A 17,744-nucleotide genomic window follows, 5' to 3' on the forward strand; every position below is an offset into this window, starting at 1 on the left:
CTGCTCTCCATTGGAATCTTCTCCATCTCTTCTATCACCCCATCTGGTATGCATCCTACACTGGTGAGCAATATTCAAGTAGTGGGCAAACAAGTCTACTGTAACCTGCTTCCTTTGTTTTCAGATTGCATTTCCTTAGGATTCTTCCTTAGGAATCTCAGTCTGGCATCTGCTTTACCAACGATCAACTTTATATGATCACTCAATTTTAAATCACTCCTAATGACTACTCCCAGATAATATATGGAATTAACTGCTTCCAGTTGCTGACCTGCTATTTTGTAGCTAAATGATAAGGGATCTATCTTTCTATGTATTTGCAGCACATTACACTTGTCTACATTGAGATTCAATTGCCGTTCCCTCCACCATGCGACAATTTGTTGCAGATAATCCTGCATTTCAGTACAATTTTCCATTGTTACAACCTCTCGATATACTACAGCAGCATCCACAAAAAGCCTCAGTGAACTTCCGATGTTATCCACAAGGTCATTTATGTATTGTGAATAGCAACGGTCCTACGACACTCCCATGTGGCACACCCGAAATCACACTTACTTTGGAAGACTTCTCTCTATTGAGGACGACACGCTGCATTCCGTTATCTAGGAACTCTTCAATCCAATCACACAATTGGTCTGATAGTCCATATGCTCTTACTTTGTTCATTAAACAACTTTGGGGAACTGTATCGAATGCCTTGCAGAAGTCACAAAACATGGCATCTACCTGGTAAATGGTGCAAATTATACAGCGAGAGGCACACAGGCAGTGAGAGCATTGGTGGGTGCTACTCAGTACTTGAAGCAAGGGGTGGTTGACCCACCCACCTAAGAAAATGTCACCTGTATAATTGAGTTGTGGCTTCCATTGCTCAGTATGATTTGGACATAGCTGGTTCCTGTGGCACAGCAGGTATTGTTAAGCCACCTCCACAACATAAAGATGTCTCCCCTTATTTCCCACGGAGCGAGGTGGCGCAGTGGTTAGCACACTGGACTCGCATTCGGGAGGACAACAGTTCAATCCCGTCTCCAGCCATCCTGATTTAGGTTTTCCGTGATTTCCCTAAATCATTTCAGGCAAATGCCAGGATGGTTCCTTTGAAAGGGCACGGCCGATTTCCTTTCCAATCTTTCCCTAGCCCGAGCTTGTGCTCCGTCTCTAATGACCTCGTTGTCGACAGGACGTTAAACACTAACCACCACCACCACCTTATTTCCCATCATCATGCCTTGCATCCATTGCATCCACCCCAATTTCCGCCCAAATATGCCTGCCCAAATGGCAGAACCTTTCTGCCTTGGTGATACCATGGTAAGGTCCTCAGGCCAGGGGCACACAGCACAAGGCACAACAGGTAAAAAGAGACCACAAAGCTGACAGCAATGCAGTATCTCAGCCAGACTGCAACAGTTGATTGGAGTTGCTTGGTAAAATGCCAAAATACAGGACAAAGCATCATCTCTAGGACTCGTAGACACTGTTTCCTTCAGTTGTGATATGAATGTCCAGACTAACTGCACGACCTCTACGTTAGACACTGGACAGAACAGCAAGGTGGTCAGGTGCTGAATATCATTTCAGTGGCAGTATGCTTCAAATTTCTCTGACACAAACTGACAATCATTGCAATCATTGCCTTGGGACAAGGGTTTGTGGTGCACTGTCAATTGCAAAAATGGCAACTAAGGGCTGAATTATAGCCTGCGTCATTGTGAAGGACAACTTATCAACATAAGGGTAATTACAAATGGCACCTACCACTATGAGCCACATGGAAGGAACTGAAGAACACATATGCACCAAGTTCCATGGGTGGTTGGACAAAGGCCATGGAGAAAGCGTTTGTGGTGGGCATCCTGGTTGTGCACGTATGCAGAACAGGCTCACACTACATCCTCAATGGCAGAGTTAACTGCTGGTCAACAGAGGTTTTATAAAGCAAGTGCTTTCATTTGGGATACCCACCAATGAAATGCATTTTGCACATGCAGAATCTGTTGTCACGATGGTGAAACAATAACTCTGGTCTCCCATAGTTAGCAGTAGGGCATTGTTGACAATGTTGAGCCTACTGTTAAGTTTGAAATATGTCATGAGCACTGTGTGTGACCTCAAAGAAAGCAATTCTGGCCAGCACTGCTGGACTGCTGTTAATGACTCTATGCAGGAATGAATCCTCACTTGTAGCTGCCTTAAGTTCCCACACTGTCATCCATAATTTGTTGAGAATTCCAGAAGGTTCTGGTCCCAGTGCAAAATAGATTTCTTCCTGTTAGTCAAAGCCAGTTCTGGTACCCACCATTAACAGTGACAAAATGTCCACATTTGCATGCTAGAATGTGTGTTAGAAGTGAATCTCATAAGAATAATTACTCAGAAATGAGGCCAAATGCTCTTCAGGTTGTGTTGTTATATCTGGGAGCTCAGACTGAGGACCAAACAGGGAGATGAGTGGCTTATGACCTGTAAGGTGATGGAACATAGTGATATGCAAGAACACATGGAACTTTCTAAAGCCATGCATGATAGCAAGTGCCTCCTTCTAAGTCTGGGAATAAAGTATTTGAGGCAAATACAATAGGTTGTTCTGAGCCATCAGGGTTTCTGTGAGAGAGGACAGTGACAGTGCCGTACTGAGACACATCAGCAGCTGGAGTGTAGGACTTACCAGAAGTGAATGTTACCAAACATGGAGCAGAGTGGAGGTGTTGTTTCAATTTCTGGAATGCCACTGACATGCCTCTAAACACTCAATTCTCATTGCTTTCTTAAGAAACTGATTCAATGGATGACAAAGGTATTCAGACCATGAAGTGAATTTTGCACAGTAATTTGCCTTCCCTAAAAATTATTGCAACTCCAAGTATTCTTAGGAACTCACAATTTGCTGACTGCTGAAAGATGCTCTGCTGTTGGTATTATACCATCCCTACTTAATACATGCCCTAAGTATTGTACTCTAGGAACAAAAAAATGACAGTTCTCAAGCGGTCAAAGAGGCCCTTTGTCTAGCAGTCACTGAAAAACTGCCTGCAAATTATGCAAATACAGTTCTTTTGTGGAGTCAGTAACTCAAATGTCTTTCAAATAGTTGACATAGCACAAAATGTCTTTGATATGTTGCTCAAGAAAATGCTGGAATATTCCAGGAGCTGACACTACCTCATACAGCAACCAGTTAAACTAGTACTCCTGAAGGGAGTATTTAACATTAAAATCTGCCAAGACTCAGTGCCCAATGGCAACTGCAAGTATACATCTCTGAGGTCAATTTTGGAAAAATACTGATTGCCAGCCAACTTAACCAACCACTTCATGGGGCAGGGTTTGGGATAAATATCTTTTTCACTTTGTGCATGAATCATGTGCCTGAACTTGCTGTAAAGTCTAACATTGCCATTGGGTTTCTGTATCACAAGTATGGGGATGGCCCAATAGCTCAATGAAACTAAAATTAAACACCACCCAAACAGGCCACTGTGCTATTCTCGCCCAAAGGTGTCACTAAATGCAGATACAGAGGGGCATGTGGTCAGCACACCACTCTCCCAGCCGTATGTCAGTCTGCGAGACAACTTGCTGAAACTGGTGACACCAGTCTGAGATTCTGCTATCTATTGAGTTCCACCTTCAGTTTATCTTGCGTAGTAAAGTGCATGGGTGGGCTCAACAGGAACCACCAACAGTTTCAATATGATGTGGGACTCAAAATTGGTGGTCCTACCCAGAACAGTACCAAAAAGTTGAGCAAATGACTGTAGCAATGACTCCCGGTTCCAGAATGCACCACCTGAGTGATCAGATACTGATGAAGCACAAGCTGACATTTCACAGTTATGTATTTGGTCGTGAGTAGTATCTGACCCCACACAATAAGATACTACCTGATGCTAAGAGCACTGTATGGGAGGGAGGGGGGCACCTCAGCCAGTCATAAGTACCCAAATTCATGAGACAGACCAAGGCCCCTGTGTCTAATTCAAACTTCATGCAACACACAGCTATCTCCAAGTCTATTACAATACGGTGTGGCTGTACACCTGACGACATGCTCGAGGATTCAATTGCAAATATGGGGACATTGTACTGTGATGCAGATCGTCAATGTTTTCTGCAGATTGCAAACAAATAGGGGTACTGTCTCCTCTTGTGCAGTTAACAGCAATCGGGGTAATACTGCCACATGTGTGGGTGAGTCCTGCACTATGGTGCTCTGCGCCTGCTGCGAACTCAGTGAGAGACTCATTCAGCAGAGACCGAAAGTGGTCTGGTATGGCCCCCATCTTCATAGCAGATCTGCGCAGGTCATTATACCCATTCAGCCACCTCATCAACATGGTTCAAGGATAAATTTAGCCACACAATCCTTCTATAAAGAACTGATCACTGACAGGATGTCGAACCATAATCTTCTTTCTTCCCCTCTTAGAGAACCCTAGTACTGCCACTTACTACATTGACTCAATGTAAGGTGTATAAGGAGGTATTTTGAAGCCTTTTGGTACTAATAAACATTCATATGGAAAATTTTAGATTTTTGCATGCCCAGTTATGGTAACACAATATTAATGGTCAGCAGTGTGCTATAATAATCTCATTATTAATTATTACTGAGATGGCTAAAGCAGAAAGCAACATAAATTTGTATCATAACAGTATTTAATATCTTCTCGGTGTTGTCATCAACAACTCTCAATTTATTCTGAATTTGAATAAAATATTTTACATTCATTTTAATAATTCCAAAAAAATTTTGTGATAACACCATGTATAGTCTGATTTTTATTATTGTGGCATTTCCTGATCTGCATGTAAATACTCCAATCTGCAAGTAGACACACAAAATTTCAGTGGGAATGAATAATTATTTATAAAGAGGTAGATAGTTGTTTCAGCTGTTTTAAGCAGATGAGAGAGTTTAAAATTTCCTTGGAGAGAACTTTAACAGAAAAGTTTCATATTAGAAGTTTGCTGATTGACATTTTAATTGCTTCATAATGTGTCTTCTCCTTTATCTAGCTCGTGATGTACTTCTTGTATTTTTTTTATGAACCTGGAACACCAACATATTTCTGTGTTTCCTTAAGAAGCTCATACTGTATTTCCTCAGTATTTAGATAATGTCATTAGGATAAACTAGTGTGTAAAAATTTACATGCAAGGAAATTTTTTATGGTGGTCATTTACAAATGTTAGGTAACTACAATGTAGCAAGTAGATATAATCAGGCATTTTAGAACTAAGTCTGGCTTGTGGTAAGTCAGTTTGGAAGTCATCCCTCCATTACCTTTGTGAAAGATTAACACAACTGTGTACAAATTTGAAAACTGGACTGAAACAATTCCATTAACAGTGTTGGACAATACATCAATAATTTACTAATAGTCTGTACTTCTGCTTTAATGTATCACTTCACATAAAATTGCCACATGTTAATCCGCTATATTTTAAACAAGTTTGTTTCATTTTGGTCTGTAAAATCTCAATTTTCCATCACTTTGCTACAAATTTTCACACCCCTTATTGATGCTTTTCTCAATTTTTCCCCCTAGATCGTGCAGAATGTTCTGTTGGATGTTTTGCCTATAACAGATTTTTTGGAATATGATTTCACAGCATATATTAAACCTATTTCTTTTTCATACAACAATGCTTCTTCTGTTGCAAAGCTTCCCACTGATCCTATCATTCCAACTTCTAAGTAGACAGGATCAGTTTGTACATTAGCGTTTCTCATCTTTCACATATAACAACACAGGTACTCCTTCCAAGTGGTTGCAGATGACATTTTATAGCTTCAGGCAATATTATCATCTGGTTTATATGTTAATTCAGTTCTCAATGAATTGTATTTTATTTCTGTTTTTAAGCATTATCTTATTGTCTGACAGAATATAATGCTTAAAAATTACTTACAAAATCTTTCTTCATTTCCAGTACCTAAAGCAGCAATTTATAGGTTCTGATCCCCAACAAGTCTGATCCTTTTTAATTCTAGAAGTAGAAAATCCATGTGATGAAGGTTTAGTTCAACTAATATTTAAGTTCCAGTCTCTTCCCATGTCATAACATTTTAGGTGCATACCAAAGCACTGTTTGGTTCCATTTTCATCATATCACCTCCATCATCTCACCCATTAATGCTATTGAATTTTGTCTAGTGTTGAGTTAGTTGTGCTACAGTATTTGCTTCACACAAACCTGATCTTCCACTTACAATTTACTCTCACCTCCTAGTTTCTCTGCAAAGTTGTCTCTTTCTTTCCATGTCAATAGGGTCTCTCTTGGGATGTCCTCAATAAATGTCTTCCTTTTTACCCTAGGAACTCAAACATGTAACTCTCCACTCTACAGGAAGACAGCTATGACAATTTCACTGTCTGTAAACCACATACTGGACATCAAGAAAGGTGTTTATATGACACTATTTGATGGGAATGAGTGTGTTGAGTACAGAGCTTGATTATCCAGTGTTTTCTATCAGAGAAAAATATTAACAGTAAACATGAAAAACCATATCAAAATATTTCCTTACCTCATGTCAAATGCAAATGAAACAGCAGCACAAATAACAACAACAGCATCCATAATATTCCAGAATTCTCGAAGATATGACCCGGGATGGAGGATTACTCCAAGATCAAGAATCTGGAAAGAAACAAAAAAGGGTAGTGATACAGTATGCAAAAAACTTTTGTTTAGCAAAAAACCCTGTGACACAATAAAATGCAAGAAAATATTTCTTTCTATATAGAAAGTATAACATATTGGTGTTTATGAATTATAAAATAATAATTCGTTCATATGGGAGCAGGAAACCATTCTTTCCCTAGTATACGGAGAAAACCATTTATAGCTAAGACACTTAAACTAAAAAATTAAAATTGTGCCACATGATAAGGCCTGATACTGTCATAAGTAGCATACTGATGCTACCATAAGTGGTTGACAAATGTTTGGATACATCCTAAGGAACCTTTTCCATTTGTTTGATGACTTTACTTGCACACTTGCTCTGAATCTGTAGATAATTTTTTCTAAGTGCATGGAACTGGATGAATTATTTTTACAGTAGTATAAGAAAAAGTTTTGTTCATATCAAAAGCTGTTCTATTTGAGAACCCAGATGACAGGGCACAAAGAAAAGGAGAAGATGTGACTGGCACAATGTCATACTTTTTAATTGATTTATTGTGAACTGTCAGTAGTGTTACTCTCCAGGCTGTACCAAGTCTATTAGTGAACTGCTTGTGGTTTTCTGTGGTCAACATAGGTTTTGGACGCATTTGCCAAGAAAACCGGGAGAATATGGGTTAAAGATTGCATGTATGACAGACACCAGGACACTGGACTTATGAAGTGTAGTGCAGTTAAAGTTGCCTGTCTCCTCTTGAATGCAAATGCAGTATTTCAACTTTTGGAGTAAATGATTGTTACCATTCTTCTGCCAGCATTTCAGTTTATTTCATGAGCGAAGGTAGATGTTTCTCTTTGTGGTCTGAAAAATGACTTTGTTGATACAAGAAAGAATCAAAATTGTGAAAGCATATGTGAAAACAGGTTCTATTAAGGAAACTCACAAAATTTTCAGGGTCAGGGATCCAGGTAGAGGACTACCAGCAAAGAGAGCAATACAGAGTCTGTAAGAAAACTGACACATGCAGATCTGTGCAAAGTGTAAAATACAAAGAATTTCTTCAATTCGCAAACCAGAAGTTATTGTAGACATTCGATGAAAAATTATTTTGAGCCCAAAGAAATCTACATGTAAATTGGCCAAACAGGTGCATGTAAGCAGGAGAAGTTGCCAGAGAATATTGAAAACTTAAGCCATATAGTATGGCAGTTGTGCAGCAATTATGGGAGTATGGCAGTCAGAAACATGTAGATTACTGCATGTGGCTTTTGAATAACATGAACGATGGTTTGTTAGAACTTTTCTATTACATTATGAGTGATGAAGCAAGGTTTTATCTTCACAATCATGTGAATTCACAGAACATGAGGTACTGAGCAACAGAGTACCTTAATAATGTGTGACAGCAATCGCTCAGTGATGAAAAAATTGGCATTTGGTGGAGTGAAACAGGAACAAGCACCATTGGGCCAGTATTTTTTGACACTACCCTCAACGTAGTTGCATACATGTAGAAATTTTTGATATATTTTGTGCTCAGCTCACGAATATGAAACGCTATACTGCTCTTCCCAGCAAGATGAGGTACATGCCACACATCTAAGGTATCCCTGGAACAAGTCCATGATGTCTTCACATGTTGTTAGATCCAGTGAATGTGATGGTGGCCATAAATATTTGCTGACAGTTCATTCCTCAGTGAAGACATCACTGAGGAGTGAACAGTCAGCAAACATTTATGGCCACCACATTCACTGGCTCTAACAGCATGTGATGTTTTTCTGAGGGGACACCTAACAGCAATGTCTGTGAAACAAATCCACACACAATACAGGAACTGAAAGGCAACATCAGCCATGAAATTTCTGCCATGGCTATCCAAACTTTACCCTGGGTGTGTTTGAATATGCTTAGATATGCATAGTTGTGTACTGATGTTACAGGGGGTCAGTTTTAGCATTTTCTATAAATGTATTTTTCACTGTATTTTTCATTGTAAACAAATGGTAAATTTATTTCAGCTCTTCATTTCTGTAATTTTGCTGTATTTCTTTTATACGTATATGGGCAACTTCCGTCTGTGCCATCCTGTATATGACCTGCATTATAGCATTTAAAAAATTTGAGAGTAGCTTAGGTTTAATAACTAAAAGTTTTATTTATGGATTTTCCCAAAACATAGGAAAGTCCCCTTTTCCAGAACATCACTTGCGTATTTTCGTCTTGAGTATTAATATTTTTGTGTGATTTCACTTTTAATATGTCTGAAAACAGATGTAATAACTATTTCAGATCAACAGTGGGAATTGCAGTGATGCGATTGTTTTCAATGCAGGTCACTTTCACCTACTTGCTGTCCTCTGTATCATTATCAAAACTTGTTGAGAATAACCAGTCTTTCTAGACTGTTACGAATGAAGATGCGGACTGTCTGGAGATTCTATATCATGCACATTAATTATGAGACACTTTCATTTATGTTGCAGCATCACGCATTCACCCATCAGCCACCAAAGTATGCAAATTTGAAATTTCTGTCAATACCTGTATGAACATCACTTTGTGTTCAATTTGCACAACTCTCTCTCTCTCTCTCTCTCTCTCTCTCTCTCTCTCTCTCTCTCTCTCTCTCCTTCCAACCCCCCCCCCCCCACTCCCCTATCATAGACACTATCTAATTTACTTCATGGACCAATAAGGAAATTTGAAAAAAGAAAAAGAAACATATGTTAAAATGAAGAAACTGAGTTTTGAGTACGCAAAATATGTTGTATTGAATATAAATAAGCCACATTGTAATCTATGCACCAAGCGTGGGATCCACATAAACTATGAAGGAAAGAAGTGTCTGTGTCATTGTGCCTATGAATTAATTAAATAATGCATGAACAGAATAAAGCTATCCATGAAAACAGCAGTGTGAATAATGACAAGAATGTAAAACCTGTTTGGGATAAAAGTAATCCAGTAGGTAGTAAATCTCCTGCAATTGGACATGACACTAAAAGCAACACTAAAATGGAAAACTGTTTATAGAACATTAACAAAAATGAATCACTTATTGTAATGCAAATGAACATTCACTGTATTAGAAATAAAATACTATAATAAAAATATTTTTCCAATGCCAAACATGTTGATTTTGTATGTCTGTCACAATATTTGTTGATGGAAAATAAGGAAATATGTATGGTGGCAGACTTCATAGGGAAGTTTCTTCAGGCCATCAACCATCATTTCTTTACATTCTACTGTGAACAATGGTCAAAATCAGTAACATCAGTCAACAGTAAGCCTACTATTATGGGGCATGGACAAAAGGACAGGAAGAGGACTATTAATTTATTTATACATAGATTAGCAAAATAAGCAGAGTTTTCATATAGAATACACAAATTGTGAAGGGTACTGTTGAAACACTTTTTGATGATTTTCTTTAAAATTTACTGTTCACCATTAATTGAAGCTAGCATATACAAAGAAATAAATTGTAAAAATATTATAGTGATGATCTGGCTCACATTAGGGAGGAGATTCTCAGACCATACAGAATATTTAAAAACTCTTGTAAACAAGGGTCAGTGAATAACACTATTTATAAAGATCATTTTAAATGTGAAAAAAAACAAAGAAAATAAATCTGGCTCTGGTCAAAACACTTGCTTCTGAATAGTACATAGAATTTGCTCTCAACAAATACAGAGCACCATGGAATTTCTTAAACATAAAAATACCTACAGCCACACACAAGATGTACTTCTTGACTCAGAAGAAGTGAATGATTACTCCCTATTCCCACTGAGCAAAATGGTACATACGCAGCAGATCATCAAGTCAAAGTGCAGGAGATTTATTAATTATAGGTTACTTTTATCTCAAACATCTTTTTCGTTCTTGTCATTATTCACACCACCGTTTTGATAAATAGTTTTATTCTATTCACACCTTACTTTAATTAATTTATAGATACAGTCATACAGACATTTCTTTCCTTCGTAGCTTATGTGGATACCATGCTTGATGTGTAGATTACAATTCAGCTTATTTATATTCAATACAACACATTTTACACACTAAAAACAGAGTTTCTTCATTTTAACATTTGTTTCTTGTTTTAAATTTCCTTATTGACCCATAAAGCTTAAATTAGATTGTGTCTATGAGGAACTGAGTGGCAATCATATTTTTCAGTTTATTCTAATCTTGGTAGGAATACTTTTCACTGGAATGTCATCACTTCCACAGATATTATGGAACCTGAGTAACTCCAGAGGTATTGATTCTCAATTAATCAATTTTTAACAGTTACATTAACTTGTAATAAATGTTTAGAATGTGGATTTCTCTCAAGAGTGTCTAAAATTAGATGAATCTTCAAAAGGCAGATTCAGCCTCTGTCTGAAACTACCAACCAGTTGATATTGTTTCACTTTTCTCCAAAGTCTTCACAAGTCTCTTACATACAACTAGATAAATAACTATTTTGAGAAGGCATGTTAACAAGGTGAAAATCACTTCAATTGATGACTGAAAGCAAACAGTGGAGGGTGAAACTTTAGAGGCTGAAAGCAGGCTATCTGATGTCTCAGCAAACTGCCAAGCAATGACTTTCACCACCAACAGAAATCCACGCAGAGCAGATGGTGACTGGGCCACAAGCTGATAGATCATGTCATGTGGAACAATTTTTATTACAGACAAAATGTTCACTGATGAACCCTAGCAGTGCAAGGCATCATTTAAGACTGGTTATGCACCTGCGAGGTGGCAGGGCACAGGTACTTTACAGCATTTGTATGCAATGTGTGGTACACAACATCCACTCACCTGCCCCTGTGAAAGGTGGTAGGCCTATAAACATTGGGACTTCTGATTCCAAAACATCTTTCTCTGCTTTGAGACACTCATACTTTTGGTTTTCTTGTTGAAAATCTCTTGATCAATTTATAGGATGGAAAATATGCTGCACACCTGGTTAGTAGACCTTGTTAGTTAGTGAAACCTCACTGTCCCAGGGCTGATGAATACTAAAGGATGCCTAGCAGTGCTGGGAAGTATCATCGAACATTTTGTCTCTAACAAAAGTTGTTCATCATATTTTGCAATTTTGTTATTTCTCGCACACTTTCATCACATTTACAGAATGTCACACTAAATAAAGGATTTCTCTCAAATCTCCTAAATAAAAAGATTGCCTTATCTATATGCATGAGTTCATAATTCTCTGAAAAATCTGTGTAACATATTTTATGTGGTTTTCTATACACATAAAAGTGATTAACTTAAGTGAATAGGAATAAATGTAGCAACCTGCTAACACCTTAATAAAAATTTAAACTGTTGAGATGAACTGGAATGGACTATATTCATACCAGCACATATTTAGAGCACATCACTTCTGCAAAACTCAGCTTTTCCTTATCTCACATAATGTCCTGCAAACTATGGATTAAGGGCACCAGGAAGATTCCTAAATTTACTGTAAGCATTTGAGACACTGCCCAGACTGTTAATGAAGGTATGAGCATACAGATTAAGTTCACAGACATGTGAGCAGCTTGAAGACTTCTTAAGTAATACAACCCAGTACAGTGTCCTTTGCAAGTGCCCACGGAGTGTGGTAGGATTGCTGTTATCCTCTATATACAGAAATGATCTGGTGGATAAGTGAGCAGCAATCTGCAGCTGTTTGCTGATGAGGCTGTTGTGTATGGGCAAGTGTCACTGCTACATGACTGTAGGAGGATACAGGATGGTTTAGACAATATTTCTAGCTGGTGTGATGAATGATAGCTTTCCCTAAATGCAGAAAAATGTAAGTTAATGGAGATAAGTAGAAACAACAATATACTAATGTCTGAACACAGCATTAGTAGTGTGCTGCTCAACATAGTCATGTTGATTAAAAATCTATATGTAAGTTGCAAAGAGATATGAATGGAATGAGCATGTGAGGATGGTGGTTGAGAATGTGAATGATTGTCTTCAGTTTACTGGGAGAATTCTAGGCTCATATATAAAGGAAACTGCAATATAGAACACTAGTGCAACCCATTCTTTAGTACTATTCTAGTGTTTGGGATCCCCATTAGGTCAGATTAAAGGAAGACATAGAAGAAATTCAGAGATGTGCTGCTAGATTTGATATGAGTAGGTATGATCAACAAGTGAATATTATGGAGATGCTTTGTGTACTCAAATGGGAATCCCTAGGGTGAAGGTAATATTCTTTCGCAAAACAATATTAAACTTCAAAATGAATACTGTTGAGACAATTTAGAGAACCAAAATTTGAAGCCGAATTTGCACAACAATTCTATTGCCACCAACATACATAATGTATAGGGGCAATGAGGTTACGATAAGAGAAATTAGGGCTCATACAGAGGAATATAGACAACTGTTTTTCCTTTTTCTCTGTATGTGAATGGAACACGAAAGGTAACGATCAGCAGTGGTTCTAGGTAGTGGCCTACTATGCACCATTCAGTGGCTTCTGGGGTATATATGAAGACATAGATATTTGAGAATGTTACTGAGATAATTCCAGTATGAGATAAATTTATGAATGCACAAAATTGTAAAGTTTTGTTTTCTGAGCAGTTTTTTTTTATCAGAATTACAAGCCATATGAGAATTTCTAAGAAATATTGTAAAATCTTTACGTGTAGGGATGGATCATTGAAAGTGTTTTATTTATTTATTTATTATTATTATTATTATTATTATTATTATTTTGTAAAAAAAGTTTTGTGGAGGCATATAACGGTGCACATAATGATACAGTTCTGACCACACTCATCTCTCCTGGACAGGAGCCCACAAGTGGCATAGGGATGTTTGACAACAAATTTTGTTTATTGGCAGATATTTCAGTGGTTTATTATATTACAATCCAACATTTCACAAATGGATCAATGATGGTGACAGCAGAAGATGCTGTCACAAACTAGTTAGTTTGGGACTGTTTCATAAATACTGTAGGCCAGGGTTTCACTGGAGTGATTCCTCTTGGAAAGAGAATCAAGTTCTCAGGGGGGCTGTTCTTAAGAAAGTGTAGAGTATGAAGTAATATTAATATATAATTATATATAAATATATGTGACTCATATAAAACAGGATTCTGTGGAGATCTTGTGGGGCAATGAGCAGTCAGTGCTAACTTTGTTATAAAGGAAGCGACCATTAGATTATTCAATCTATGTTGAATCACTGTGTTTCATAAGAATGAACTAAGAAAATAAAATAAATCAACAATCAAACTGTTAGTTTGCTTGGAAACCTTATGAGTCACCAAGGCTGGAGTAATAGGTGAATCTCTAAAAATTACTAGGTTTCTTGTACAGGACATCATTTTGAAGATAGGAAACTCACAAATAACTATCTCTGAGCATGGTAAAATGTTTCACTCAAGACTGCTGCAAGAAGTAATAAGATGTCCAAACAAACTAACAGTTTATTTATTGGTTTATTTTCTTAGTTTACTGTCATGATACACATTGATTCAGCTTTTCCTTCTTTGCTTAGATAATGTAATGTAATTACATTTTACAATACCACTAGCAGCCCAAGCATTACTGCCTGGCATACAATATAAATAACTGTGGAGATGTGCATATAGTTATCAGGTGCAACGAAGGGCATTGATGTGCTATGAAAAACCTCTATGTTGCAATTACAACAGTGCCTAGAAACCTGTTGGTGGGAGCCACGGCAGACTACGAAAAGCTGAAATTATAATTATTAAGGACAACTTCACTTGTCCCCTGCAGAAGGACTACATCAAAGGCATAGGAAAAGGAGTATAAATAAGGGAACCCAGAGGCTCAAGGCTAGCAGTTGTGTCACCATTCTGTCCATGTCTGGAATCGAAGAGAATGACAATTGTTTAAGTTGCAGGCCAACCCTGACGATCATCTGGTGATGAATTTCGATGGCCAGCCGGCCCGTTGAATCAACTGCCAAGTTTCACTGTACAGACATGCAGTAGCTGTGGCAAGGCTGGTGTGATACTTGGTGCTGGATGGGTGCGGGGATCATGGGGGCAGCCAGCATCTGCTATCTGGTTGATGTTTTCTGATGGACTGCAAGCGACCATCTGCAAGGGCAGAGCCGAAGTGTGATGTCACGGCTTCCCAGGTCCAAGACTATCCTCAGTCACTGAATGAGCCACCCTGGAGGGGGTACTGGAGCTGCTGAGGTTCTACTACAACAATGGCTGCTGGCTCTTTCCATTCAGCATTCTACAAGGTGACCACAAGCAACAGTTGAGGGAAAAACCAGTTGTACTCCAGAGGGTAGGCGTGGGGTTTCCGGCTCGGCTGACACATGCTGCTGGCCATTCCAGGACAGGAGCAGTTACATCTGCAAGGCCAGAGTAACCGGGTGCCGGACCAGTAGAGTCGAAATCGCCTGTGTATCCCTGCATGTCCTGGCATGATTCACCCCTCTCTGCCACACCATATCTCTGTCATCCTAGTGCATTACAACCCATGAGGCCACAGGGTAGTTTCATTTCCCAACACAACAAGTTGTGTCGGGAAGTGTTCACCCATGTCCAATAAAACAGTTTCGTGAGAGAAGTTGGTTCTGAGGAGTGGTATGTGAGGCACTTGATGTGGGTTCACTTCAGCACAATGTGGTGTAGTGAGTCTAGTTTTACTAATAATATTTTTAGTGTTTGCTCTCTGTGTCAGAGTGAACTGTGGGAGCTAGGGTATGCAATGTTTAAAGTTACTTTTGTGAAGGCACAGGAACCTGTGGACTTATCTTTGTTTAGAGGTAATGGAGGACAATTATAACTTAGTGCCACTGAGGCATGCATTTTGTAATTTGTCTGGGCACAATTTGCTGTTTATCAGAGCTGTAGCAGCTACTTGTCCTGTGTGTAGATTAAATTGTCATCTGGCTAGTAGCTGTACTGAGAGTAGATGAGCAATGATCTGCCAGAAGAATTAATTTATGGTTAGATTTTTGTGTGTGGGGTGATTGGTTAAATGGGATTTTTTTAACAGTTGAATTAAGGCAGGAGTAAAGTTTGCAAAATGGTGGAAACATGTGGCACTACAACCACAGAAGTAGTTGCTGCTTTAATTCAGGGAGTGAATGTGTTAACAAAGGAATTGGTGCATGAGAAGCACAGAAGTTTTGAACTTAATTATGAATTACAAGTTGGGGAAGCAAGTCAGGTTCAACTGCAGTTGAAGTCAGATAGAAAGAAGTCTGGATTGAGAGTGTCTTCTGTTCCGTATGATCCAGCAGTGGTCACATTAATTAATTCCTTCTCAGCCAAAACAACTGAGGATGTGACAATTTTTAATAAGGGTGCTAGGGATGCTGCAGAAGTGCATGGGTGGTCAAATGAAATAACCCACCATGGTGCTAGTATGCGGTTGGCAGGGGACACCAAAGCATATTTTGTATAAAACTTTGAACATAGCTGCTAAGGTTCAGTTACTGTGTCTGAATTATATTAGAACAAATAAGCCCTCGGTCACAAATGGTTCAAATGGCTCTGAGCACTATGGGACTCAACTGCTGAGGTCATTAGTCCCCTAGAACTTAGAACTAGTTAAACCTAACTAACCTAAGGACATCACAAACATCCATGCCCGAGGCAGGATTCGAACCTGCGACCGTAGCGGTCTTGCGGTTCCAGACTGCATCGCCTTTAACCGCACGGCCACTTCGGCCGGCGGTCACAAATATTAAGTCAAAATTGACCAGGTTTCGACGCTACTATGAGCGTCGTCTTTAGAATTAGACTAACTGTTCTAAAACATATTAAGTATATAATACATTAATAAAATTAAAGTTTGTAATGACTGGAAAAAGATGCAGTACTTACAAGTCACTTATTAAAAAAGATCTAAGCTGGAAAGGCGATGTCATGAATAGTTGTAAGTAAGATGGCGAGCCACTAAGGGCTGCTCAAACTTTAGTGAACAAGGGTTGCAACAAGACTGAGGTGCCCACGTTAGAAAGTGTGGGCAAGTAAACATGGTGTTTCTACAAGCGCCCTCTAGTAGCCACAGAAACAACTAGGCTACTGTATACCATGAAACCTTGAGTATGTAAAGACATATGTACAGATCCAGGTTGCAGACGTTAATAGGGTGTTGTTTCAAGAGGCAGAAAATAGAGCAGTGAATGTTTTTCTGTGTGGTATATTTGCAGAGGTGTCATGAAGGGTACTAATGGAAAGCCTGGAGGACTTACGGTCAACTCTTAGGCTCACAACATGTATAGAGGAGGTGGATATCGCCACAAAACAAAGAGTGGACCACCGGGTTCCGCTTCTGAAACCAAGTGTTATAGATGTGGTCAGGAGGGGCATATAAGGAAGCAATGTAGACAATCAGAGTGCTATGTGTGTGGCAGATGGGCATCTGATTGCATAAGTAGGAATGGTGGGAAGCAACAGCAGGGGAAGCAGCTGTTAAATGCAAACATGAGTGCTTCAAAAATTGGAAGGCAGTCCTGATAGACTGTATCACTGCACAAGTTACTGTACAGACAGAATGCTGATTAGTGGGCTTGGTGAGTGGCAGGAAATGGAGATTTTTGGTAGACATAGGGGCGCATGTATCCATTATTATTCTGAACCTCCTGGGAAAGAGGGCTAACAGCCTTGCGGCAGTTGTAGCTCTGGTTCCCGTCAGATCGCCAAAGTTAAGAGCTATCGGGCTTGGCTAGCACTTGGATGGAATACTGTTCAGTCTGCTGAGCGCTGTTGGCAAGTGGGGTGCACTCATCACTCAGCCCTTGTGAGGCAAATTGAGGAGCTACTTGACTGAAAAGTAGCAGCTCTGGTCACAAAAACTGACAACAGCCGGGAGAGCGGTGTGCTGACCACACACCCCTCCATATCCGCATCCAGTGACGCCTATAGGCTAAGGATGACATGGTGGTTGGTCAGTGCTGTAAGAGTCTTTCAAGGCCTGTTCAGATAGATTTTTAGTTTAGTTCTGGGAAAGAGGAGACAGGGGCCACCACAGCATAGATTACATGGTATTGGTGATAATAGTGTGAAATCATTGAATATAGCTGTACCGGAGTTTTCAATTGGGAAAACTAGGTACAGGGAATACATGGTGGT

The 17,744-nt window shown here is 39.0% G+C and overlaps 1 protein-coding gene across 1 annotated transcript in view; it reads right to left on the bottom strand.

Moving 5' to 3' along the window:
* LOC126249257 (voltage-dependent calcium channel type A subunit alpha-1) overlaps positions 1-17,744 on the bottom strand; it is a 373,047-nt gene that overhangs the window by 51,023 nt on the left and 304,280 nt on the right. The window contains exon 19 of the mRNA XM_049950912.1: positions 6,545-6,657. Coding sequence (XP_049806869.1) covers positions 6,545-6,657 — 113 coding nt within the window. The remainder of the gene's footprint in view (positions 1-6,544; positions 6,658-17,744) is intronic.

Source organism: Schistocerca nitens, chromosome 3 (genome assembly GCF_023898315.1).
Source record: "Schistocerca nitens isolate TAMUIC-IGC-003100 chromosome 3, iqSchNite1.1, whole genome shotgun sequence".
NCBI classification, from domain to species: domain Eukaryota; kingdom Metazoa; phylum Arthropoda; class Insecta; order Orthoptera; family Acrididae; genus Schistocerca; species Schistocerca nitens.